The sequence below is a fragment of the Electrophorus electricus genome, chromosome 3 (assembly GCF_013358815.1).
Source record: "Electrophorus electricus isolate fEleEle1 chromosome 3, fEleEle1.pri, whole genome shotgun sequence".
Classification (NCBI taxonomy): domain Eukaryota; kingdom Metazoa; phylum Chordata; class Actinopteri; order Gymnotiformes; family Gymnotidae; genus Electrophorus; species Electrophorus electricus.
This window is the reverse complement of record NC_049537.1, coordinates 23,103,831-23,128,639: the sequence shown is the minus strand read 5'-3', so window position 1 is coordinate 23,128,639 and position 24,809 is coordinate 23,103,831. Positions and strand designations below refer to the sequence as shown.

The following is a 24,809-nucleotide window of genomic DNA, read 5'->3' as shown; positions in this document are numbered from 1 at the left end:
ATTCATGTCATACATGTCGTGGGGGCGTGATGGTGTGTGTGAGTGCTGTATATGGGAGTTGCTTGTATGATCCAGAGAAAGAAAATGTGTGTGACTGTCGGTGTGGGTGTGTGTGCTGGTGCATATGTGTGTGCGTGTACCAAGAGCGTGCTGCCTATCAGAGTCGCTTTGCGCAGCAGTTGTGCACTGCCACTGCGTCTGAGAAGTGAGTGAGAAGGGGGGGGTTGGGCAGGGAGGAGAGAGAGCACAATTGTGCTAGAGAGAGAGAGAGAGAGAGAGAGAGAGAGAGAGAGAGAGAGAGCGAGCGAAAGAGAGATAGAGAGAGAGGTGAGAGCCATGCACTGATTGAGAGAGACGTGGAGTGGAGAGGGAGCTGAGAGGAGCAGAGTGGAGCGGAGAGGAGAGGAGGGACCATTGGACTTCTGCCAGGGTTTCCCAGCAACAGCAGGAGCAGGAATCGCCTCCTTTTCCCACTTCCCGGTGGATTTGCCGTTTCGCATTGGGTTTTCTGCCTTTCTGCGTGCTGCAGGACTCCTGTCATCTTTCAGTCCACCGAAGCGAGGAAGGCGAAAGAACACCTAGTCCAGCAGAGTGGGGAGTGTACATGAGGCCAGGCTCAATGCAAAGGTGAATCAAAGGTCTGGGGCTGAAATGAGAGTCTGGGAAAAGTGGGGCAAAGAAGACGGGAAAAGGAAAAAAAAGGGACAACAAGTAGTTCAAGAGAGAGATACTGTTAGTAAATCAATGGAATAAGAAGGAACTTTCGCTATGGTGTAGAAAAGGGACGGATAACATTAAGGGTCTCAGTTGGAGTTGTTGACGAAAGAGACATATATCCAAGTGGACCACGGTGAGGAGAAGCAAAGCCAACCTTTGGAAGATTCCTCTTTTACATGACAGTCATTAGCCAGGAACTAATGATGGTAGAGAAGCAGACCACCTGTATGAGATCCAGAATGTTCTTCTGATGGATTCACCCTCTGTGTGTACATGTGCTGGGTAACTTTCACCAGGTTCATCATGAGCTTTTAGGATAAGTCGTGTCCCCCCCCCCGCTCCGCGCCGGTGTGTGCTTTCTCCATGCACTTGCTGCCCGACTTGCCTGTTTCTCTGATGAAAGCCTCATTCTCTATCGTGCATCTCCTGCCCCCACCCCTGGCATTCCGCACTCTGCCTGCCCCTTCCTCCTGGTTACCTCTGCCCCGCTTGTGTTGGCAACCATGGAACTCTCCGGCATTGGTCGGGAACAGATGAGGAAAAGAACAGTGTCTCTCACCTATGTGCTGTTATGAACTCTAAAAAGAGACAATGGATTGGAGAGAACTGTAAGTACACCCATTTACAGATTTTTGTATGATCATGGCACCTGTTTCAACCCCTGCCCCTCAACACACATTTTCTTTCACTTGATATTTATGTAAGCGCCTGTTAGCATAGGAGTTATGACTTGTGATCCCTTTGCAATGTCAATTAACTGAAAGCCCCAGTGGAAAATATTTTTGTTCCCAAGTTAATTAGATTTTGCCATACTTGGCAATTAAATTTTAGATAGGTGGTTCCCGGTAGGTCAACATCAGCAAAACTGTGAGTTCCCTGAAATTAGCATGTGCTGAGGGAGAGTGTTCAGAGGAGAAGGACAGGGAGATTTAACAGGTGGCTGGCTGCATCTTGGCAAATCCTAGTCTAACATGTCTCAGATCAGTCTAGCATACCGTTTTTTTTTGTTTTTTTTTGTTTTTTTCCTTCCATGGGTCGGTGAATGCCACCACTGACAGATATCTCAATCCTATTGTGTTCGTGTGCAGTGGGTTTCAAGGCTGGTCACTCTTTGCCGTGTATTAGTTGTGGTTGGGTTCGGGGAGTGTGGGAAGCTTTTCAGGAGCTTGCCATGCCTGGCTCAGTGAAGTAAGCCCCCCATTCCCATGTGTGGGCGTGGGTCTTCTCTTTATGTTGGACTAGTGTGTGTGTGTGTGTGTGTGTGTGTGTGTGTGTGTGTGTGTGTGTGTGTGTGTGATAGGTGAAATTTCAAATAGAAAAGGCTTTGTCTCCAGAGGTGGGTCTAGGGCAAGAAATTCCTCCTCCTTTCTCTCAGCTTTTTTTTCTGGCCCTGTTTTTTTTTATCTACTTACCCTCCCTCCTCCTCAGCCTGCCACCCTCATTCACACCTCTGATGGAAATTCAATATTTCTTCCACAGAGAACAGAGAAAATTGCATTATGAATGCTGGCATGTGTTTATCTTCTATATATTTGATTTTTACATTTTTAATGTGTCTATATATCTCCACAATTCCACAGATGTGTCTTCCGTACTGAATACTGCAGGTTCTGATCTCTCTCGTGTGTGCTCTCTCTCTCTCTCTCCCTCTCTCTCTCACACTCACTCAAGCACACTCACACTCACACACACACACACACACACACACACACACACACACACACACGCACTCACACACACACACACAGATGTAGTCCTTCATATACACAACCATATACACAGTCTTACGCATGCTCAGACACACACATGCAAATCCCACAAGGGCCTGCCTCTGCACCCTTCACGGAGGCTGTAATTACACAGTGTATTCCGTGATTTTGCACCCCTGAAGGGACTACAGTGAAGAAGGTGGGCTGATGAAGGAGCAAGTGAAAGAGGGAGGGAGAGAGATAGTGAGTGAGTGAAAGAGGATAGAGAGAGACAGACAAGGACAGTGGTGGGAAGGTGTTTTGGGGGAAAGGGGAGGCATTTGTACGAGATACCAGAACAAAAGTTTCTAATGAGATCAGGCTCCTGTCTTCTAGCACTCTGAGCTGCATACTAAGTCATTTTGAAACATGCACACACAATTCCTTTACAGTATTTTAAGTTGTTTACAGACTGACATGACGCAATTACATTTTGTTGACATTTTACAGTCAGAACTGAATGCTGAAACTAGCTTTTTAACATGCATGTATGTCAAACTAACTGCTTTAGATGCAAGCTGCAATTTCCAAAATCCTGATGAGAGAACCCTAAGCCCAGTACTCTTCTTTCATATTTTTTTTTCTCAACCTACCTCCCTGTGGGCTTAACACAGGGCCATGCAGTAGTTTATTCCCACACACACACTCACACACACACACACACACACACACACACACACACACACACACACACACACACACACAGACACAGACAGACAGAGCAAAAGTGAATGAGAAAGTGTGCACCAAGGTGTGCAATGACTCATACACTCTTTATCTCTGTGCTGCAAGTCATTCTGACCCTCACTCTCTTATGTACTGAGAGTTCAAACATTTTCTATACTCCCCATAACCCTATGTCTTACCATACACATATACATATACATATTTTTGCATTTATGTGCAAATAAATGCAAAAGCTTTCTCTCTGAAATTTGTGAATTCACATATTGCAGTGCTTTCCTAAAGTGCATAGTGTCCTTCTGGTCTGAGTGCAAAATATGCCTCCCAGTGCCGTCCTTGTTTAATGGCATCCTACTCATTGTTTAAATATGACTTTGATCCTGATTTGTTATAGGTTCCAAGAAAGAAAAAAATGAAAGTATTTCACAGAAAGACAAAATACTGCTAAAGATGTGCAGATTACTAAAATGAAAAAACAAAACAAAACTGAAAACTGATATGGAAGTTGTTTTGAATCTCATTTTTACTCATGGGCATAGCAAACATCTAAAGCTTGCATTCATCCATTACTGCTGGCTCATGGTGAGAACCTAAGTCTAATCTCTTTTTCCCTCCCTCAGGGCTGCTCAGAAGCTAAACCTCTCCAAACGGAAGAAGCCTCAGCCTCCTCCACCCCCATCCCCGCCTGACCCTGATGAACCATTTTTCTACTCTGACGGCTTCAGCGCCGCCCTCCAGCTCTCTCCTCCACCTGCTCCACCGTACTTGCTCAGGGCCAGCTCAAAGAGCAAAGACACCCCCGGCATGGGAAAGGTACAGTCAAGTCCCCAAGCTAAGAATTTAGGCCAGGTGGTTCAACTGTGACATTTGGGACACAGCAATCCTGTACTTTTGCATAAGCTTGCTCTAACATTTGATTTAGATGGAAACAATGTATTACTTGGTCTCATTCTGTATATGTAACCATTTTAGATCAAGAAGGCTCTGTAAGAAATCTGATTTGGCCAGCTCTCAAGTTGCCATCAAAGCAGACTGTGTTTGACAGCTCGGGACAGGCCAGTAGCCTTCATTCCCAGGATGCTGGAATTCTGAGAAGCTCCTTTGGAATACCAGACAGCATTCCTATCTCTGAGTGTTTTATAGGCAGTGGGAGTGAGAAAAAGTGGCAGGTCAGAGGGTCACATGCAGCTGAAAGGGGAGGTTCTGTCCCAGCACAGGCATCTGCTGGAGTGCTAGAAACTGCAGAGGCAGGACTGGATGTTACTGACTGACTGCCTCAGAAAGATTTGAAGGAATAAATCTTTTCACAAGACATAATAGAAGCCCGTTATTTGATGCATATGACTCATAGACACATACCGACAAGCATCGGCATAACTGACATGACCTTGATATGACATCATAATGTTCCTCAATACAATTCTTCTGATGCACCTCCAAAGTTCTAATTATTTCTTATGATCATTTCATAAGAAACAGAAACAATCTAATAAATAACACTGTGTTGTGTACCATATATTGTAGAAGAAATCCAAAGTACTTAAACTCACTTTGAGAAATCTATTGTAATATATTACAAATGACATTTAAGGGCATGTATTCTGTAATCTGTAGTGAAATACATTTTAAAAGCACATTCCCAACCCTGGTCATGTAAGTGACTACCCTGGCCATGTGAGAGAGTCTTAGGTGCCTAAAATGAGTGCAGACATTATATTTTCTTTCTGGAGGTGTATTTTGATCTGTCTCCTTCACCATGAGGGTCATGGGGATTCAGATTATCATAGTGAAAATGACTATCTATGGCTGTCCAGGAAGCCACTATTTGCCAAGTCTTGGTGTCAAATCCTAGAAAGTAGTAGTGTTGTATGTCAGACATTACACGTGTACTAAGAGATTACACTGAAGTGGATTAGACATGGTCCTAATATAGCACAGCCACCCACCTCCTTCTCTTCATACCAGCTTTGCAGCCAGTGGTAGAATATGTGGATGAGAGTGGCAAGACATCTGCTTGTCTACTTTTAGCAATGTCACAATTAGTGCAGTGACTAGCTGCCAATGTGTGCTAGTGTTGTTACCCATGCGCTGTGTGATAACTGCAAGCATCTTGTGCCAACTGGAGCCATTTAGAGGCAGACCTGCAGGTTCATATCAGCATGGCATCTGCACATTGAACTACGAGCTCTTTCAACGCCCCCGGATGCCCTGAAGGCTGCTGTGGTCTGATCTGACCACAGAATGACCTTCTCTGATAGCACAACTGAAAGGGCCTGTGTAATTCCGTACTGACTCATCTACTAAGTTGGTTACTGTGGTAGGTACATGATCCTTGGGCAGATAAATATGCAGTGCTTCTCCCAGAAGAACAAGGAGCAACAGACCAGTTGACTCGTAAACACCAGCAGATGGTGCAGGTTTATTGTGCAGTGAAACCTACTGGGAGATGGCTTCCTACAGCCATCTCACAAAGGGCAATGACGTCAGCCATCTCAGTTAAACTTCAGAGAGGAGACCTTCAGGGACCCCTTAAATCGGTGGATTAGATGCCAGGTGTGTTCCCGCATCCCTTACAAAGATAGGTCTGTGCAGCTAGGGCACCTTGCATTCACTATTACATTTGAGTGCCTGTCTGTTCAGTTGGTATACATCAAGAGGTCTAATTTACAAGCCTAAAATGCACAATAGGCATGGAAAATGGACAGCTGCAAAATTTTATTGAGATTCCTAATGAGGTCCACAGAGTTGCAGCAGATTACCAACAGGCACTGAAGCAAGCATGTGGAAATGCAAAAGAGTGGAGGTGTGGTAGATAAGCACTTGTTTATAACTGAATGGAAATGGATTTATGTGGCGAAAGGAGTAGTCTTTACTAAGAGTGTATCCATACTGTAAATGGTGGAAACAGGAGCTCAGTGGAAGTTGATAGTAACTGTAAAGTCAAGGCTTAAAGCATATTATACAAAGGCAAAGATTTGTCAAACAGTGAACAATTTACAAAGCGATATTTGGTCTAAGGTCTAAGTCAAAAACCAGAAGCAAACAGTGGTCAGGTAAACAGATCAAAATTGCTAGAGAAAATCCCAAAAACATTAAAACAGATGATACATTCATCACAAATTTATCAACTTTTATCTAAATGTTAAAACCACAGTCTGGTAATCTCATATTCTTAAAGAATGATCTTGTTATTAATTATATTTAGTTTATTGTCCATGTGCTTTGACATTTTTTAAAATTCTTTTTTGTTTGCAATGTATACCTAGTGAAGGGTTTTTTCCTACTCTTTTATTACTCCTACACCATTACATTCACGCCAAGTCATTTGACTTTCGGGAGAAGTCTTAATGGTTTCTGGCTAGATTCTTGATGCAACATTACAAGTCCAGATTCCACTGAACTATGGTCCAGCAATAACTTACTAGCTAGTTAGTGTACTCTGTTTCATTTGCATATATTTATAATAACATGAAATGCCACCGTTGTCAGTACAGGCTTTTTTTTAATCAGTTGAAGCTGCAACAGTAGCAAAGTGGCAGTCAGTAAAATCAGTAGCAACTTCACGAGTGTTTGAATTCAGTCTGGAGCTCAGTTTGGACGGAGACGTAAAATTGTGTGAGAGCATGAGAATTATGACAGTTGTGTGAGAGTATAAGAATCGAATTTCCTAAGCCTCATGCTAAATGCATGAGACTTGGCAGTCCTGTATTAATTTTCACCTGTTGGTCATCCAATAAATGGACTGAACAGGACTCAGTCATTAGCAGCAGGTAGCCAAGTAACTTGGCAGGCTTGAATGCTAAGCTAATGGACTTTGTCATAGGCCATCACTGCATTGCGAGTTGTTAGACCACAGGGCAAGTTAAGTATTATTATGGCTTTCAGTAGCTGTGTACCATCCTAGAGTGATTTTTAGGTCAGATGTAATGTGAGACATTTAAATTACTTCCATTAAAATTTGTTGATGGTAGGTGGTTTTGGATCAGAAGGTCACTGATGTTTGTCTATGCAAGTAAAAATAGTACATAGCTAGCTTATCAGTGTATTCGTGGGGAGTCAGACATTGCAAAGCTTTGCTGGACAAAGATTGGAGATCGGTACATGAATGAATGGATACCTGAGCCTAGAGATGAGTGGCTACAGAGTGCTGACCCATTTTAGTGGGAGGGTGGAGCTGTGTTGATCTTTTTGGACATGGTCTGCTCCAGGAGCTGCACTTCAGCTTTGGTCCCAGCTGGACTCTCTGTTCTGTAGGGATTTCTTGGAACAGTGACCTTGTTTCAAAATCTTGTCCTGGATTTTGTAATCTCTTGTAGTTGATTAATTGATTAATGTATCTGGTTTGCCACTTTGACATCACAGCTGACTACTAGGTAAAAAGAGGTTGAAAAATCTGTGGGAGCTGGACCTTGAGGACTGTGCTTTGAATACCTCTGCCCGAGAGGCACAGTGTCCCCATCTTGTCAGGCTGCTCCATGAACCTTACCAAATTAGTGTCTGTTTATTTTTGTTATTTTCAGCCAAAAAATAGTTCATAGAGCTTTATCTGTGCCAAATGTATGAAGGTCTTGTTTTGTATAAAATCAAATGTTTCAAAACATTCTGGCACTATAGGGTGCTACAATTAATTTTTGTTTTCAGTGGATTAAATGGTAGTCTGCAATATTTAGATGGCTTGGGGGGTGATTTAGAATTCCATGAGCTCTGCATATAATGTTTGTCCTGTGTGAAAAACGAGGAGATTGGAGTGCTGCTAATCAGCTTGCCTTAAGGGCAAAAGCTGCAGCTACTGGTCGTGCGGGTTGGCGGGGGGTGGACACATGAACATTACTTGCACCTTTAAGAGAGTGGAATGCTGAATTTGCTGTTTGGTATCTGAAAGATCAATTTCATCAGCAGAAATGTTACGCAGCAGCGGACTGTTTTCTGTATACAAATTGTTACAGTAGACCATGGCAAGTGTTATATAATCTAGTGACGAGATATACCTGAATTATACAGATTGTTTTCTACAGATGTCTCACATTTCAATGACACATGTTCACATGATGTGTCCACAAGCACAATATTGAAAAGTGCTGCCCAGCATTGTGAGAAATCTGGTTAAATGATGTCATCCACACCACAGAGAACCTGTTGCATGAGGATGAGGAGGCGTTTTCTGCCTATGGAGGTTTTGACCACTGGAGACTCTAGTGCCATCTGATGTCTGGTCAGTGCATGAGATATCTTGCCTCTGCAGGGAGAATCCCACTTACCACTTGCATTACAACAGGGTAGAGCTATGCATAGTGTGTTTTGGCATTCATACCCAAGCTGCTGCCAACTTGAAGCCTTTCCAAGTATTGGTAATGTGAGGGTAATCCTTGGCAAGGAAACTAATGATGTTAGTGCACCATGCTGTGTTCAAAACTGTTGCCTCAAACAATGCTGAGCATCACAGAAGTAGATAGGCTTTGCAATGGAAGTAGTAAGACTGAGTGTTCCAGACATCTATTTTTCCTTTTTATCTGATTTCTCAGTGCGAACTCCATGTATTTTAAACATTTGATTCCTAAATTGTTCCTGCGTGCATCTTTACCATCCAGGTTAAGGTAATGGTGCGCATATGCCCTGCCAAAGGAGCATGGGACACTTCTGAGTCCATGTCCTTCCTGAAGGTAGACACCCATAAGAAGCAGCTGACCTTCACTGAGCCACCCAACAACACTCACTCCTCTGCAGCCCAGAGGCGCTTTGCGGCTGCCACCGCCCTGAAGATGTTCAACTTCGATACGGTCTTCACCCAGGATGCCTCACAAGTAAGTTTTATTTAAATTGTTGTTAATTGTCATTAATTCCTGAGTGTGAAAGAATAACATAAGAAATATGCAAGGTGAGTTTTTCCAAGGGCATCCTTCAAGCACCTCTGTAACCACTGCTTTTTCTTCTAGCAGTGAAATCTTTTGGCAGATCTTTCTATCCAATGATATTCATGTGAGTTCTCAGGCAAGGCACCCCAAGATCAGATCAAAGTATTTATTTTAAAAGAGAAAGCAAGCTAGAAAGCTTAGATTGCTGAGGGGACACATAGAAGTATTCCAGGATATGGGAAGGGAATATTACTCTGAGGTGCAGGGTGTTCCTGCAATGTGTTGGAGAAAGACACAGCACACAGTAGTACTTTTTCTCTGCATTATCCTTCATACTATGGGACATTATAGTGGAATCTCAGACTTCCTGTTTTGACTATATCTGGTTAGTGACTATCCTACATTGTTCAAAGGAGAGAAGGCTTTCAAGAAGCCAGCATCACAAGCAGTTCTCACTGCAACACTCTCAAAGCTTTCCTTAGGGAGATATGTGTATACATATGATTTTATCATTTGAACCCTTCATGGTGAGCTTTCATATCTCTTATCTCTTATCTCTATATTCCTCTCACACTTAGAATGTGAAGCGTATTGCCATGCAGTTGAAAATTGTTATGTAACAGTATACTGTATCTAGAGCAGTGAGAAATGACATAATTTGAAACTGTAACAACATAGGTGGCTTGTACGCTGCTTTTCAGGAATAGAGGGCGGGGCTAGTTGAAGCCTAGGACCCCAGAGATGTGGTGCAACTCAATGAAACATCTTTGAACCCATCAACAATCTTAAGCCTACATTTTTTGTTTGTTTGTTTGATTTACAGTTACAGCTTTTGATAGTTTTAAAATGCAATTAGGTCCTGTATAATTCAGGTATATGTTGTCACTAGATTATATAACACCTGCCATGGTCTACTGTAACAATTTCTATACAGTCATGGTATCACAATGTTCATTCATGTATTGGTCTTTCAGATGTCTCATATTGTCTTTAATCAAGAGTAGAGCTTATGCTGAGACAGAATAAATAAGCTCTGGTCATTGTGTCCACTGGCCACATCTTTTGTATTTAATGATCTGTGTCATTTGTGCACATGTTAATGAGTCCACTATGTCTCTACAGGCAGAGGTGTGCTCGGGCACTGTGGCAGAGGTCATTCAGTCCGTGGTGAACGGGGCAGATGGCTGCATCTTCTGTTTCGGACATGCCAACCTTGGTCAGCACCCACTTATCCTTGCTTCTACCTCAGTCTCAAACACTTGTATTTATTAATATATATATATATATATATATATATATATATATATATATATATATATATATATATATATATATATATATATAACAGTTCAGATTTACTGGTTTAAACTAGTGTAAATATTTAAGTAGTTTAGTTTTTTTGCCATTTGCATTATCAGAAATGCATACACTGGGACTCTGTGTGTGAAACAAACAAACAAATAAATAAATAATATATCACCAAAAAAACCATAAACATGAAACATGTGTAAAAGATTTTGTAAACCCCATTTACACATACTTATCAATCACTAGTCTATTTGAGGCATTTAAAATGTGCATGGTTAGCATTTTTTTTGTTAAAGAGTTAATAGACATAAATCAACTTTGTGATTGTAAGAGAATAATGAGTGTCTCTGATCACTGAACTTCTTCCAGGAAAAAAATTCTTGATTTTCACTTTAGAATGAGTTGCTTTCAAGTGAAAGGAGCTAGATGTGCACTATGTTGGGCTTAACTACAGCATGTTGAGCACAAGGGTTCATGCTAGTTGTTTGGAAAACATTCTAGTTGCTTCTCTTTTTTTCTTTACTCTCTTGTATGGCCACTTACTGTGAGAGGCTTTTGGATTCCTGCTATGTCACCATTCCCTCACAATTAGTTTTGCTGTTTATTTCCTTCTGTCATAGCTCACCATTCAATATCGTGTTTATTATCACAAATCCCTTTACATAACTATTCAACTTACATTAATGTCACATTATAGGTAATTAGCATTACATGTGGAATTACCTTATATTTTATGTGTTGGCACATGCTCTGGTTTCGTTATTCTTATTAAATTTTTTTTTTCCAGTACAGCATTTACAAAGGGGTAGACCAATGTAGGTACACTGTACTTTTTTTGTGTTGGTATATAAATGTAACTTGTATTTTACCCAGAGGATATTACTGTTAATAGGTGCTTGGCAGAAAGCCCAGTGTTTATATGTATTTACTGAGATTTTATGATTGTCTCTTGGGGTCTTCTGGTTGTCTCTTTGGTCATCAGGTTGTCCCTTGAGGTATTCTGGTTGTTCTCAGTTCTTCAGGTTTCCTCTATCATCTTTCTTGCTAAAGCTGGTCACGTTCTGATTTCACGTGTTGGGTCCTTCATTAGCTTTTTCTCAACAGGCAAGACCTATACCATGATTGGCCAAGATAGCGCCACCCAGAGTCTGGGAGTGGCACCCTGTGCAATCTCTTGGCTCTTCAAACTCATTGAAGAGAAGAAGGAGAAGGCTGGGGCGCGGTTCTCCGTCCGTGTGTCAGCCGTTGAGATCAGCAGCAGGGAGGAAGTCTTGACAGATCTTCTAGCTGACTTGTCTGCAGGCACCTCCCAAGACAGCCAAGGTGCTGGGGTCTACCTAAGAGAGGACCCTGTTTCTGGATCTCAGGTCATTTTTTTTCTATTACTTACTTGCATTCCAATCTTTCCTTCACTACTTCAGTAGCCAATTCAGATTTCTATCTTGTTACATAGTTGATCTTGCTGATTATTCTCTTGGTGTTCCCAATGTTCCAGCTCCAGAACCAGAGTGAGCTGCGTGCATGTTCTGCAGAGCGGGCTGCTTTCTTCTTGGATGCAGCCCTGGCAGCACGTAGCATTAGCAGACCTAACTGTGCCGAAGAGCAGAGATGCAACTCGCACATGCTCTTCACCCTACACGTCACCCAGTACCGCACAGAGAAGAGTGCCAAGGGAGCAAGTATGACCTCATTCAGTTGTTTGTGTGTGTGTGTGTGTGTGTGTGTGTGTGTGTGTGTGTGTCTGTGTGTCTGTAAGAAAAATGGGGAGAGAGTTTTAGAGTTCTGAAGTCCACATATTAAAGAAAAGTTGAGCTGTCCTTCAATTATTAAAACTATATGTTAAATGCATACAGTTTATGCTAAATTACAGATTTACAAATAAAAGGCTTGTTGTACATACAAACTTGGATTGTTTCCAAGCTATATGTGAAATACATTTTGTCCTGAATATAAAGGGTTAAATTCCATCACCGATACCATATTTTCCATTCATCATTGAACTTACAGTGTTGCACACTGTTGGATATTCTGTTATGTTTTCCTAATTTTGCACATACTGTATATTAATTAGATAAATTTGACCATGCTGATAATAACTGAACAACACACCTAATAAATGGAGATAGCTCATTTTTATTTAGAGTCACTACCTACATATCAAAGTAGTGGTTCAACATTCAGCTGATCATTAAAATTTCACCCCTGTCGGTGAATGCGGGCTGGGCGCTGACCACTGCCAGCATAAATTTCAATATCTAATGAGGCTAAAGTCTTATCTCCTGGAATCTTTATAGATCTTGGCATGAGGAAGAGGCTAGTTTGCATCCCCTGCTTCATGCAAATTTGCTGTTCTGGGCACCCAGTCTATTTAAAATTTGCTGATGCAAGGTTAATAGTGTCTTGTGTGTGAAATAAGCGCCTCATCTCTCTTCCTTAATAATACTGAATGGGTTTTAGCCCGGTGATCTACATGGGAATATAATCTCATTTTATTCTTCACAATAAACTTCAAAGATAAATAGATAGATTCTGAGCAGTGTACATCTAAGAATAAAGTTATCTATATTGCTAAAGTTACAGTACACTGTATAGGATCTACTTGAGTACCTTAGTTAGACACTTGTGTTACTTGTGTACCTTAGTTAATTTTGCATCTGATTTTTTGGTCTATACTATACTATATGGAGTGTAGATACGCTGCACAGATATCTTTGTTGTGAAGGGTATCATTTTTACCCTTTTTGTATTGGACACCTGGAATAGGGTGGTTATAGTAGAATGTATGTGGTATTTATGAATATATACAGCCTTTCTCTTCTCTAGTGTCAGGAGGGCGCAGCCGTCTGCATCTTTTGGACCTGGGAAGCTGTGAATCTGACCTCAGTCAAACAAGGGATGGAGGAGGTGGCCAGTGTTTGTCGCTGGCTGCTCTGGGAAATGTCATCCTTGCTTTGGTTAATGGTGCAAAGCATGTTCCATACAGGTATGCTCTGCATGACATAATTATTCACTGAGTGTGACTTTAAGGTCTTGTGATGTATCTGAGAGCACCCATAGAGCAACACTAATCTCCATACACAACAGAACTTGAGCTCTCACTCTCTTCAGATCAATCAGGACAATTAGCCTGGTTGGTAGAGATAAAGAAATGAAATGGAGGAGGAGGAGAGTCATTGAGATTATTGACAGGAATGTAGTTCAGGGAATGGCAAGAGAAGAGTCTGTGGTAGTGAAGAAAGAAACTGGGGTAAGAGGGTCTTTTTTATATTCTTTATGTTGAAAAATGTATATGTCCATGCGCACCCCACAGTAATGTAAAAGCTGGTGTGTTAAAAGTTGAAAGGGGAAAGTGGGGAAAGCTAATTTTCTATAGGACACCATTTGTGACCAGCATCTTTGTGTAGTAATCTGTGATCTTAAGGGGAAAGAAGATGGAATTGCACTTGGTCTGGCTTTCTTTGGGCTAACAAGGGGTTGGAATTGCACGTGGTCTGGTTTTCTTTTGGTCTAACGAGGGGATTTTTGTGATGTATAATTCAGGGACAGCAAGCTCACCATGCTTCTGAGCGAGACCCTGGGTAACATCAACTGCAGAACCACCATGATTGCCCACATCTCTGATTCCCCAGCCAATTACGCTGAGTCGCTCTCCACGTTGCAGCTAGCCTCCCGCATCCATCGCATGAGGAAGAAGAAGTCCAAGGTACATTTGTGTGTGTGTGTGTGTGTGTGTGTGTGTGAAGACCTTTCAAGAGGGTAACTACATAGAGTTAAATAAGTAGAGGTAATAAATGAGTTCGGTGTAATTTACTGGTTTCCAAAGAAACAGGGCATTCGCTGTAAAGAGCTTTACTATAGTATAGTACAGTATAGTATATAGACTTTAGTTATTACTGGAATATATAGAGAGTCATATAGATTCGAGGATGGAGCATAGAATTTCACGTTTGGTATTTTATTTCACAAAAGCATTCAGTTAATGTGTCTGCCTGAGAGAATCTGACTGAATCTGACTGAAAGTAATTCAGATTTATGATGTGTATATATTTATGTAATTCAGATTTTTGATGTGTATATATATATATATATATATATATATATATACATTTATGATGTGTATATATATATATATATATATATATATATATTATTTTTATTTTTATTTTTTCAACTGGTTCAACTTTAATTTATGGAAAGACGTTTTCAGTAACATGTTCCAGTGGTAATCAATGTTACTGCTCATAAGGGAAAATGACATTCACATTTTCATATTACAGAAGCATATTTCCAACAGATATAAACAGACTTTGACAGCTTTTATTAATATTTAACAGATTGTGTGAAGTTCCTTGTATCACATAAGCCAATAATACAATATATTACATTGACACTAAAAATTATTGTGCTTTTACACTTAACAGTTATTGTGTGTGTACACTTAAGCTTTGATAATATTGACACATACCTACAAGTGGAGGAATTGAATTAATTGTGCATAGTGAAGTTCTGCAAATTTCTGCATTTCCTGATCTCAGTGTATCTTCTGTCATCCCCTCAGTATGCATCCAGTTCCTCAGGAGGGGAGAGCTCTTGTGAGGAAGGACAAATCCGACAGCCATCTCACTTGAAACCCTTCCACCCCAGGACAGTGGCCCTAGATCCAGATCACCCTGCTCTTCTGTCCAGTGACCCAGATTACTCCTCTAGCAGTGAGCACTCCTGCGATACAGTTATCTACGTGGGACCAGGAGGGGCTCCATTTTCCGACCGTGAACTCAGTGACAATGAGGGCCCTCCAGCTTTTGTTCCCATCATTCCTTCACTGAACAAAAAGCGTGTGAAAGAGGCTTCCAAATCAGACAGGGATCACTTAAAATGTAACACTTTTGCAGAGTTACAAGAGCGACTTGAGTGTATTGATGGAAGTGAGAGCACTTCTGCTTTTACAGGTGAGGTAAAAGGGTCTCAGACAGTCCCTAAGGCTCAGAGTGGAACTATAAAAGTAACAGAAGCAACTGCTGTATCTCCCAAGACAACTAAGCCTTCACTCCAGAAGCCTGCTCTCATGGAACATTCCAAATTAACCTCAAATGAAGCTGTATTTGATCTTAGAACTTCAGCACAAGACTCAGTTGTACGAGAGAAAGTCTGCCTCAACAAAGGACCTTTACCTAAACCCCATGCTTCCCCCTCACTGCATAGAACCTCAGATTTGGCCAGTGATAGTGGCTTATCCACAAGAACGCCTCCAATGGGTATGAGCCAGCAAGCCCTAAGGCATGGGGAACGCACTGGTTCTCCAGTGCTTGACTCGGCAAATTATATGACTAGGAGTCCAATGGAGGTGAGTCACCTCCGAGCAGCCCTAAGAAGCAGGTGTTTAGACAGAGATGTTATAAGGACTACCGTCACATTACAGCAGCCCGTGGAGCTAAATGGCGAAGATGAGCTAGTGTTCACTGTGGTAGAGGAGCTGCCTACTGATGTAGTTCCAGACAATGGCCGACCTTCCAGCATTATTAGCTTTAACAGTGACTGCTCCTTGCAGGCTCTAGCCCCTGGCTCAAGGCCAGTCAGTATAATCAGCAGCATCAATGATGAGTTTGACGCTTACTCATCAGAAATGGACCGTACACAGATAAGCCAAACAACATTAAAAAATGACCTTTCTGCTGGGCACAGCACAGTGCAATCTTCTAAAGATGCCTGGGTGAACAAAACAACTGATGGTAGCATGAATACTGAAGGAAAACATTCCGCAAAAAGCCTTACATTAAAAGGTGTATGCAGAGGACCTGATAATAAATTAACAATGAATTTACCTGTTTTACATATGGATTCTTTCTCCCACCAAGGCACAAAAAGCTCCTTCAGTGACAGTGCAATATGTCTTTCAGAGGTGAACTATGAATCAATAACCTCTGAGAAAATGCCCATGACTAAGCACCGTCCACCTCATGACACTATCAAACCATCCCTCAGAGGTCCAAAGCCTCTGAAACCAAATACCTTCATCTCCTCACAATCCATCCAAATGTCCAACACTGCTCATTCTAGTCTCCCTAGGAAAAACAAACCTACCTCATCTGTTGCCTCAAGCAGCAGCTGCAGTCGTGAGTTGCAGCAGCAAGGAAGCAGGACAGATGAACAGTGGATGCACATCACTGGTCAGTTAGACTCAAGAAATACAGAGATCATCTCTTTTGGCAAGCTATCTAAAAGTGGAATGAGTGGGCTTCCATCTAGAAAGACAAGTGCAAATAGTAACAGTGTACCACGATCACCAAAAATACCTGTATCCTCCTCATCTCAGAGAGTAGTGGATGGCTATGAGAAATCCAGTGTAAAGAAAGGTGAGAGCCTGAGTAGAATGCCACAGCTGAGACGAGGAGCCACAACACTTGGCATGGTCTCAATGCCTCAAAACTCTACAGAGTCTAAGTGGAGTCATGACACCATCCAAACAAGTGCCAGTTTGAAATTCTCATCATTGGGAAAGAGAGCAAATGGACAGAAGGGCAGCTTGCTCCCAAAGTCTGGAAGCATGTCACCTCCTGCCCCACCCCTTCGAAAATCTAGCCTTGACCAGAGAACACGTGTTTTGCTGTCTCCTGGTGCCTTAAAATCACTGGGCAGTGATGCAGCCAAATCTTGTTCATCAAAAGTATCGGTCTCAGAGGAGGAATTTGATGTTCAGTTCAGAGGGGACTCTTTTAGTTACAAATCTTCCAGCTTAAAGACAGCATCTAGTATTCAGGCACGAGGGTCCAAAGGAGATACTGGAAGATACTTTGGCAGTCTTTTGTCCCTTGAAAGATGTGACAGCTTAACATTACTCGGATCCAAACATGGAACATTGAGAGAGAGCAGTAGTGCCAACTTGGGGAGCAATGGTAAATCCAATAGGACAGGACCCAGACTTGGGGTTTCCAGCTCCACACCTGCATCCATCTCTCCTCCATCAACCACTACTCTTGGAATCAGTAAGCTGGGACAGATCAAAGCTAGTATAACTTCTAGAGCCATTGCTAGCAATGGAAACAAAACTAAGTCCTTGTCTACCAATGGGTCTAAACCACTGAGTTCCACCAAATCACTGTCCACTTCAACTGCACGGACCAGCCTACCTCCAAGTGGGAAAACCCCAACTCGTTCTGTTATTGGCACCAACAGCAAGCCAGGCAGGGGGACCATCATGGGCACAAAACAAGCCGTTCGAGCAGCTAACAGTCGGGTCAGTGAACTGGTGTCAGGCAGCTCAAAGAAAAACATCAAAGGGTCTGGTGATCAGGCAAGCAGCTGTGGTGATTTTGGCCCAACACCTGGTGAACCTTCACTGCCTGCACTGCTGCCCTCGCCCTACAGCAAGATCACTGCCCCGCGCCGGCCCCAGCGCTACAGCAGTGGGCACGGCAGTGACAACAGCAGTGTTCTTAGTGGGGAGCTGCCCCCAGCCATGGGCCGCACGGCACTCTTCTACCACAGCGGAGGCAGCAGTGGCTATGAAAGCATGATAAGGGATAGTGAAACCACAGGCAGTGCATCATCAGCCCATGACTCCATGAGCGAAAGTGGAGTGTCTACTGCCAGTCGAACCAAGGTCTCAAAGTCTCCCAAAAAGAGAGCCAATGGTAGGTTTCACTTCCAGGGCACCTAGGAGCTAATGCTTTTCACTTTGAACTTCCCAAAAAATGATGTTTGCCATAGATACTGGGAATATTCAGCCATTGGTTGTAGATTCTGATGTCCTCTCTGTCACTGAATTATTGAATTTAAGAATGAGACTACAAGGCTGGCACTTTTTAATGTTTTCAAGGACATTCAATGCTTATTCTGAGATTGCTTCAGATAACAAGCTGTGCATGTACACAGCACTGACAGTACTGCTGATACCCTATCACATCTTCCTACCTGCATGTTTCTTGCTTTTTAGAATTGAAATGTAATGTAACCCTGTATTTCATACTGCATAGGCACAATTTCCATGTTCATCAAAGCAGCTCACAGTATACTGATGTATGACTGAATTGTAAATGGGAAATGGGAAAGTTTCTGTGAATGACTGTGCACCATGCTTACATATGGACATTTTTGCTGATCCTATTCTTATCACAAACTGCTGTATAACACGGGTTCAATGATATAATGGAGCTTAATAATGTATTCTTGTGTAGCCTACCTGAAGGGGCATTCATTTATGCCCATCTCTGGTAGTCCATAAAAGAAGCAGAAGGTACAGTCTTGTCCTTAATGTATATATAATCTGCCCCATACTGGAGCCCGCCGCTTTTTGAAGTCACTTCTACTTTTAAATAACTGCATTCAAGCCTCATACATGCCCAAAAGCCCTGGGATGTTCCTGGTTTGCATCTTCGGCCCAGATGTAGAGCATTGCCCTGTCTGACCTCTCCAGGCCTGCAGCGACGGCGGCTGATCCCTGCTCCCCTGCCGGACACATCCTCTCTGGGCAGGAAGGCAGGTGCTGCAGGCCAGTGGGTGGACCTGCCTCCACTCGGAGGCTCCTTGAAGGAAGCCTTTGAGATTAAGGTGTACGAAATAGACGATGTGGAACGAATTCAGAGATGCAAGGAGGGCTCAGTCACGGAGGTAAGAGCATTCTATCTTTTGCTAGTAGGCTTGGGAGTGTTCCGTTAGGGCATTTTGTTGGGCATAGTTGTTTAGACGTCTGTGCTTACTGAATTCTCTCATTTATCTGTTGTGTAAGCGGTGTCATTACTCCATTTTTATGTCATGTTTGTTTAAACTATAACATATATCCAGCATATTTGTAAGAGTATAAGTTGCTTTTGCTACAAATAACTGAACATATTCAATGAGGAGATTTGAGAATGACTAAGCACAAAGAATGCATGGGAGTGCAGTGTAGTGCAACTGTATGACCATTGCCCTCACATTAAGCAAGAAAGCAGTTTAAGATAGCCACATCTCAGGCTATAGAAAGCTATTAGTATAAAAGCTTTCCTCCTTTGAGAATGCCTAAAGTTCATTTCTGTGTCCTGTGAACAGCTCAACCACAGTGTAGTGGCTCATCGCTCTTAATTGAGCATGACATTAATTAAAAATCATAAGCATCAGCCAGAGTCGCAAGTATTTCTCCCTCCCAGTCCTTGCTGGGCTCGCTATAAATATAACATTTGCATTTGTGGAGGTTATCTCAGGAACAATTACCGATGGTTCCCAGTGGATTCAGATATGACTGATAGCTTGAGTTTGGCTAGGCTGGCACTGTGGCTGAGAAAGAGAGAAGAGTTCAGTGATGAATGACCAGGTGTGGCCTCTGAGTCTGTGGCCTGCCTGATGCTTCTTTATGTCCCATTCTGTGCTGCACATCCACAGATCATTAACCACACACATGAGTCCAACCCTCCTTGCCCAGCCAATTGTGTGTAGCAGACACTAAGTCTATTGGAAGGTGCCATGATTTATTTTCAATTAAGAAAATGTCTCCAATTCATCTTTCAGATTTTGGCAGCTCACACTTAACAAAGTGCTTTTCACTAATGTGTGTTTATGGAATGGGGAAGTAGTTTTATGACATTTTGGAGTATTCTCATATATGCTATTTGTGGACAAATATGGATATTTCATCTCCTGAGACAGATACACAGACTTCATTTCTGTATCTATATTATATTTGCATTAGCATACTCAAATACCTTTCTCTTTCCTCCGTCCCTGTCAGCCATTTGTTGAAAAGGTATGTTTATTTAAGTGTGTGAATGTGGCCTGATTTGTGAAAGTGAAACCACTGAATAAAGTAGCATGCTGAAACTGCAAAGATATTCAGATTCACACATGGTGTGATGTTAAGATTTTGGATAAAAAAACAAACAAAAAAGCACAAGAACAACACCAAAGTCAGCATCAACAAAATGAACAATATATTGAAATGAACCTCAGTGGCACAATATACACTTTTCTATTCTATTTTTAATAAATTGTTTCTTTATTACCTTAAGAAAACATTTATCCAGGAGATTAGGAGAGCTTAGGCAAATTTTATTTCTCACCAATGAACCTGCCCCTAACATAGGTTTTGCGTGACTCAGTTTGCCTTAATATCTGGTGCAGTGAACCTGCTCCCACACAGGAGCCCAGAGAAGCACACAGGCACCAACAGCAGGAGCACGGGGCACTGCCTCTGCTGGTACGCTGTCAGAGGCATGCATGCAGAGCTCTGCCGCCGGCTGATCCCAGGTCAGCCGTCGCTCATCTGTCTCTCAGCCCCCCCGCTGCCTCTCCCTCTGTCTTTGCAGGGATTGCAGTACTTCAGTGCTCGCCTGCGCATGCTAGAGAAGCGGCATCAGAGGCTCCGGGAGCTGCGGGTCAAGCACGACAGGCTGAAGAGGGAGCTGGAGGACGCCAAGGCTCAGCTAATGCTGGACCCTGAAAAGTGGGCTGGAGAATGTGAGTTTCCCTTCCATTAACATCCCTTCCACTTTGCTGGAACATTTTGAACAAAAAAAAAAGCACTGCCGAAATCTAAGCAGTACAATTGTAACACCTTTTAACATTAGGGCCTCTATTTTCATGGACATAGTGCAAGCACAGGAATAAGGCATAAGACCATGACGCAGGCACGTGTGGGCGTGGCAGAATTGTAGTTTGCTATTTTCATGACAAGTGCAGAGGCACTAATCCAGCACAGAGTGGTGAAATTACAAAAAGAAGTCAGGTTAGACTTTATATGTGATCAGCAGGTTGGGTGTGCTGCTGCAATATCCAATCAGATTAACTCCTCTCTTTCCCTTTAAAATCTGAGCATGTGTAGGACAAACACTGCAGTGATATTTGAGTCATGGCAGCAAGTAAGCAGGAATGGCAGTGCCAAATAATTCACAGATTAGAAAACAGACATACTTATATGTCTATATGTCTATAATAATTATTAACAATATCAACAATAATTGTCATAATACATTTTGATGATGATGATGATTGTTCTCTGTGAAGAAAATTAAATTAATATTTATATATTTGTGATTTGACTAATTATTCACATTTATTAGTCACAATACAACTGGTTTATGGAAAAAATGAATCTGTATGGGAAAAAAAAAAATCTGTTGTGTTTAGATAGCAATTAAGAGATATATTTTTAGCTGGGTAATGTTCAGGGACAAAATCCCACTGTGAGAAACATTTTATGTGTTGCACTTAGCTTTGTCTGAGGAAGGGCAGGTCTGAGGAGATGGTAGTGAAAGTGTGGTTTTAAGCCAAAATGGGTTTAAAACTAATGTTGCACCAGTGGATTTTAAATGCCAAAGCCCTGCTGCACCACTACACCCACCTAGTCTCAGGCATGTATATTTCTGTCCACCAATTTAACAAATGGCAATAAGTGCACACGCGACCTACAAAATTAATAAAATGCAGTATTAGGTGGCTTTAACGCCCCAACACAGCCATGAAATTAGAATGCTTATTATGTCACTTTTGAACTGTTCCTGTGTAATAATACATTAAATTCAATTCAATTCACTTAAATCAGCTGGGGTTGTAATAGGCACTAAAGACTAAAGGACATATATGTAGTGTTACACAGTCAAAATATCATTTACACAGGTTTAAATGTTCTTTGGTCAAAGTTATACAACTTTTTCAACTGTCAGCAGGATTATTATTTTATGCTCCATACATACATTTAATAGTGTATCAATCAGTTCCTACCCAACATATTTGAACCTTGTAACTAAGGACATGGACTACCCTCTAATGATGTGTAGACTAATGATCCTCCTTTTAGACTTTAATTTGCATCTTTGAACTTTGTGCTCATGGGTTTACTGTGCAATGATAAGGTAATGAGAATCAATTAATGGGCACATTTAAGCAAATTCTTTTTGCTAACAATTTAGTCTGAAAACAATATGAGAATTGTAAAGGATTATACTTTTCCATATGTTAATTTCAGTTCTTTTTGTTCTTTTTATATTACTATAACCAGATGTATAAATGTATTGACTTGTCTAATTCAAATGTTCTTTTTTAAATTTGTATGTGTTATCATCCAAGCAGACCTATCCTAAATATCTGAGCTGCAAGAGATCCCAATAAAGTAAAGCCAAAGAGGGCCAAATGGAGGAATGAGTCCTCTCTGGTCTATTGCTTCAACTACTATAAGCATTAATGAATCTTTGTGTACACTGTGTCGCTAGCCTCTAGTTCCACTAAAGCTAAGCTCTGAATGGTCATGGCAACATAGTCAGGTTATATTTTATGGGTTATGTTACTTACTATCAAAACCACCAGCTCTTTTTTTTTTTTTTTAGAGCATGGAAAGAAATATTTTAGAAAAATGAAACCAAATTATGTTACGCACTTTTATATTAGCAAATTATATTAGCGTTACACACTTTGTTGCAAGATATCCACCAACCTACAGGGCTGATCTTTGAGCTCAGGGTCTATGTTTGCATTTGTTTACACTTTTTCAGAAACTAAATGGAACAGAGGGGAAAAAAAGCAGTGGCTCGGCAAACAAAGAAAGCTATTAAAATTTTAATGTTACAGAAAAATGGCTGGTGTTGAAATTGCACTTGCAAAGTGTGTGAAGGGGACATGTATGAGAATAATGACGAAAGCATGTGCGTATTTATGTGTTTGTGTGTGTGTGTTTGTCTCTGTGTGTGTGTGTGTGTGTGTGTGTGTGTGTGTGTGTGTGTGTGTGTGTGTGTGTGTGTGTGTGTGTGTCTGTGTGCATTTGGGTGTAAGAACGCTGTGTGTCCTTGAATCAATAAGGCATTATTTTCCCTTCTGCAATCAGCCTTAGCCCTCTGGCCAGGAGGTGTTTACCATTCAACTGTGACTGCTGTCTTGGGTAAAGCCATGATTGGGCCAGTCATGCTTTATAAATCAAGGACCTCTTCAGCAGCTGGTGAAATGAGGGTGGTGTGTCTGTAAGCCTTCTTCCCCTTGGGCCCCACCCCCCCACACACCGCTCTGCATCAGGACCTTTTCTTCAACCTATCAAGCTACCTGTCAGGGCTGCGAGTCTCACTTCATTGCAAACTCCACTTTGATACCACAGATGGCACGAGTGATTACTCACCTATTTCCTTCTTAGCAATGCCTTTGTGTTATATGTGCCTGAGACTCTTTAGTTCTGATGTTCCAGTGTCACATTCTTTGCTTTTTGCTCTTCTTCCCTCAGTTGACGTGGACCCGGATCTAGACCAGGACTCACAGGACTACCTGGAGGCCCTGGCTCAGGCCACCGGCGAACTGGAGCTCTGTGTCAACCTATGCAAGTCTCGGGTTATGATGGAGACTTGCTTTGACATCATGGCACCAGCATCCCCAGAGCAAGAGATGGAGGTGTGATAAAACAGCAGCAGAACAGCAGCTCCATTCCATTCTCGCTTGCTTCAGAGACCTTACTTCTGCTGTAGAAAGAGAAGGCCCAAGACAGGATATGACATCTTATTCAGTATGCCATACTGTGGAGAAGATATGTAGGTCTTTGGGGAGTCTGCACTAGCTCCTGCACTGGTCGAAACAGCAAAATCTGATCAATATACTGAAAACACACGACAAAGTTACTTAGAGTGCCAAGAGGTAGATGATGAGAGATGAAGAGAGGATGAGTGAAACACAGAAAACAACATGAAATATGAATTTATGTTACCAGGAAGTGCCTTGATCTGAGCAAATTCAAGGAGTATGTCTTTATTCTGATTGGTGCTAGTACTGACACCACCATACCCAAGCAAACCCCTTATTGTATTCATTTTGAGAAACAATTTACATAAAGTATTTTGCAGTGTAATTTAGTGTATACTGTATTTAAAAAATGTTTTGGATATTAAAATTTTCAGTGTGAGGGGAAAAAAAGCAATAATTGCCATTCTTAAATCACTTGCCTTTTATTTCTAAAGACCTCCCGTGGAGCTGCTTACCTTTGTTACCTTTTACATATAAGGACCTTCTGCACTGGTAACTGATCAGGCTCGTCTGATACTCCTACCAGGCTTTGCAAAAGTTGTACTAGATGAACACTAAACACTAATCTCACATGACACTGTTAGTGGCATACCCATGTGTTAGCAGGCTGCCTACATACACCATTCAAGCGATTGTCCAGATATAACCAATATATAACCATATTCGCATGAGCTGATATGAGGTGGTTTCCTGCTTAATTGTGTTTTCACGCAGTCTGAAAGAATGAATGCCTTAGGCTTCACCTGGAGGGTGTACACTGGAGGATGAACAAGTCCACTCCTAAATTGGTCCACTCCTACACTGGTTTATTCTGGCATGTATGGTGTTAAACTGGACAAGGCCCTGCAGCCTGTGCCTGTGTTCAGTAGTATAAATATGTAGACATAGCATTACACAAGTGTTACCATATATTCTAAATGAGCAAATCAGTTCTGTGTAGTGCAGCTCTGCCTAAAAAGTGGAGTATAAAATTCCACTTTACATGATTCTGATACAGTTTTGTGTCGTTATGGCCATCCTGCTATATTTTTATTGA

General features: G+C 41.8%; 1 protein-coding gene across 1 annotated transcript; it reads left to right on the top strand.

Moving 5' to 3' along the window:
- The first annotated feature begins 1,275 nt into the window (after positions 1-1,275).
- kif26aa (kinesin family member 26Aa) lies at positions 1,276-24,583 on the top strand. The gene is made up of 12 exons (XM_026998911.2): positions 1,276-1,325; positions 3,770-3,962; positions 8,738-8,950; positions 10,124-10,217; positions 11,414-11,676; positions 11,805-11,988; positions 13,133-13,292; positions 13,850-14,012; positions 14,868-17,940; positions 18,723-18,916; positions 20,587-20,737; positions 23,484-24,583. The coding sequence occupies exons 1-12, from the start codon at positions 1,309-1,311 to the stop codon at positions 23,651-23,653; spliced, it is 4,875 nt and encodes a 1,624-aa protein (XP_026854712.2). The 5' UTR covers positions 1,276-1,308; the 3' UTR covers positions 23,654-24,583.
- Positions 24,584-24,809: the final 226 nt, after the last annotated feature.

Coding starts and splice junctions, on each gene's coding strand:
- kif26aa (XM_026998911.2), top strand. Junction 3,963..8,737: donor ACACCCCCGGCATGGGAAAG/GTACAGTCAAGT, acceptor TTTACCATCCAG/GTTAAGGTAATGGTGCGCAT. Junction 11,989..13,132: donor GAAGAGTGCCAAGGGAGCAA/GTATGACCTCAT, acceptor TCTCTTCTCTAG/TGTCAGGAGGGCGCAGCCGT.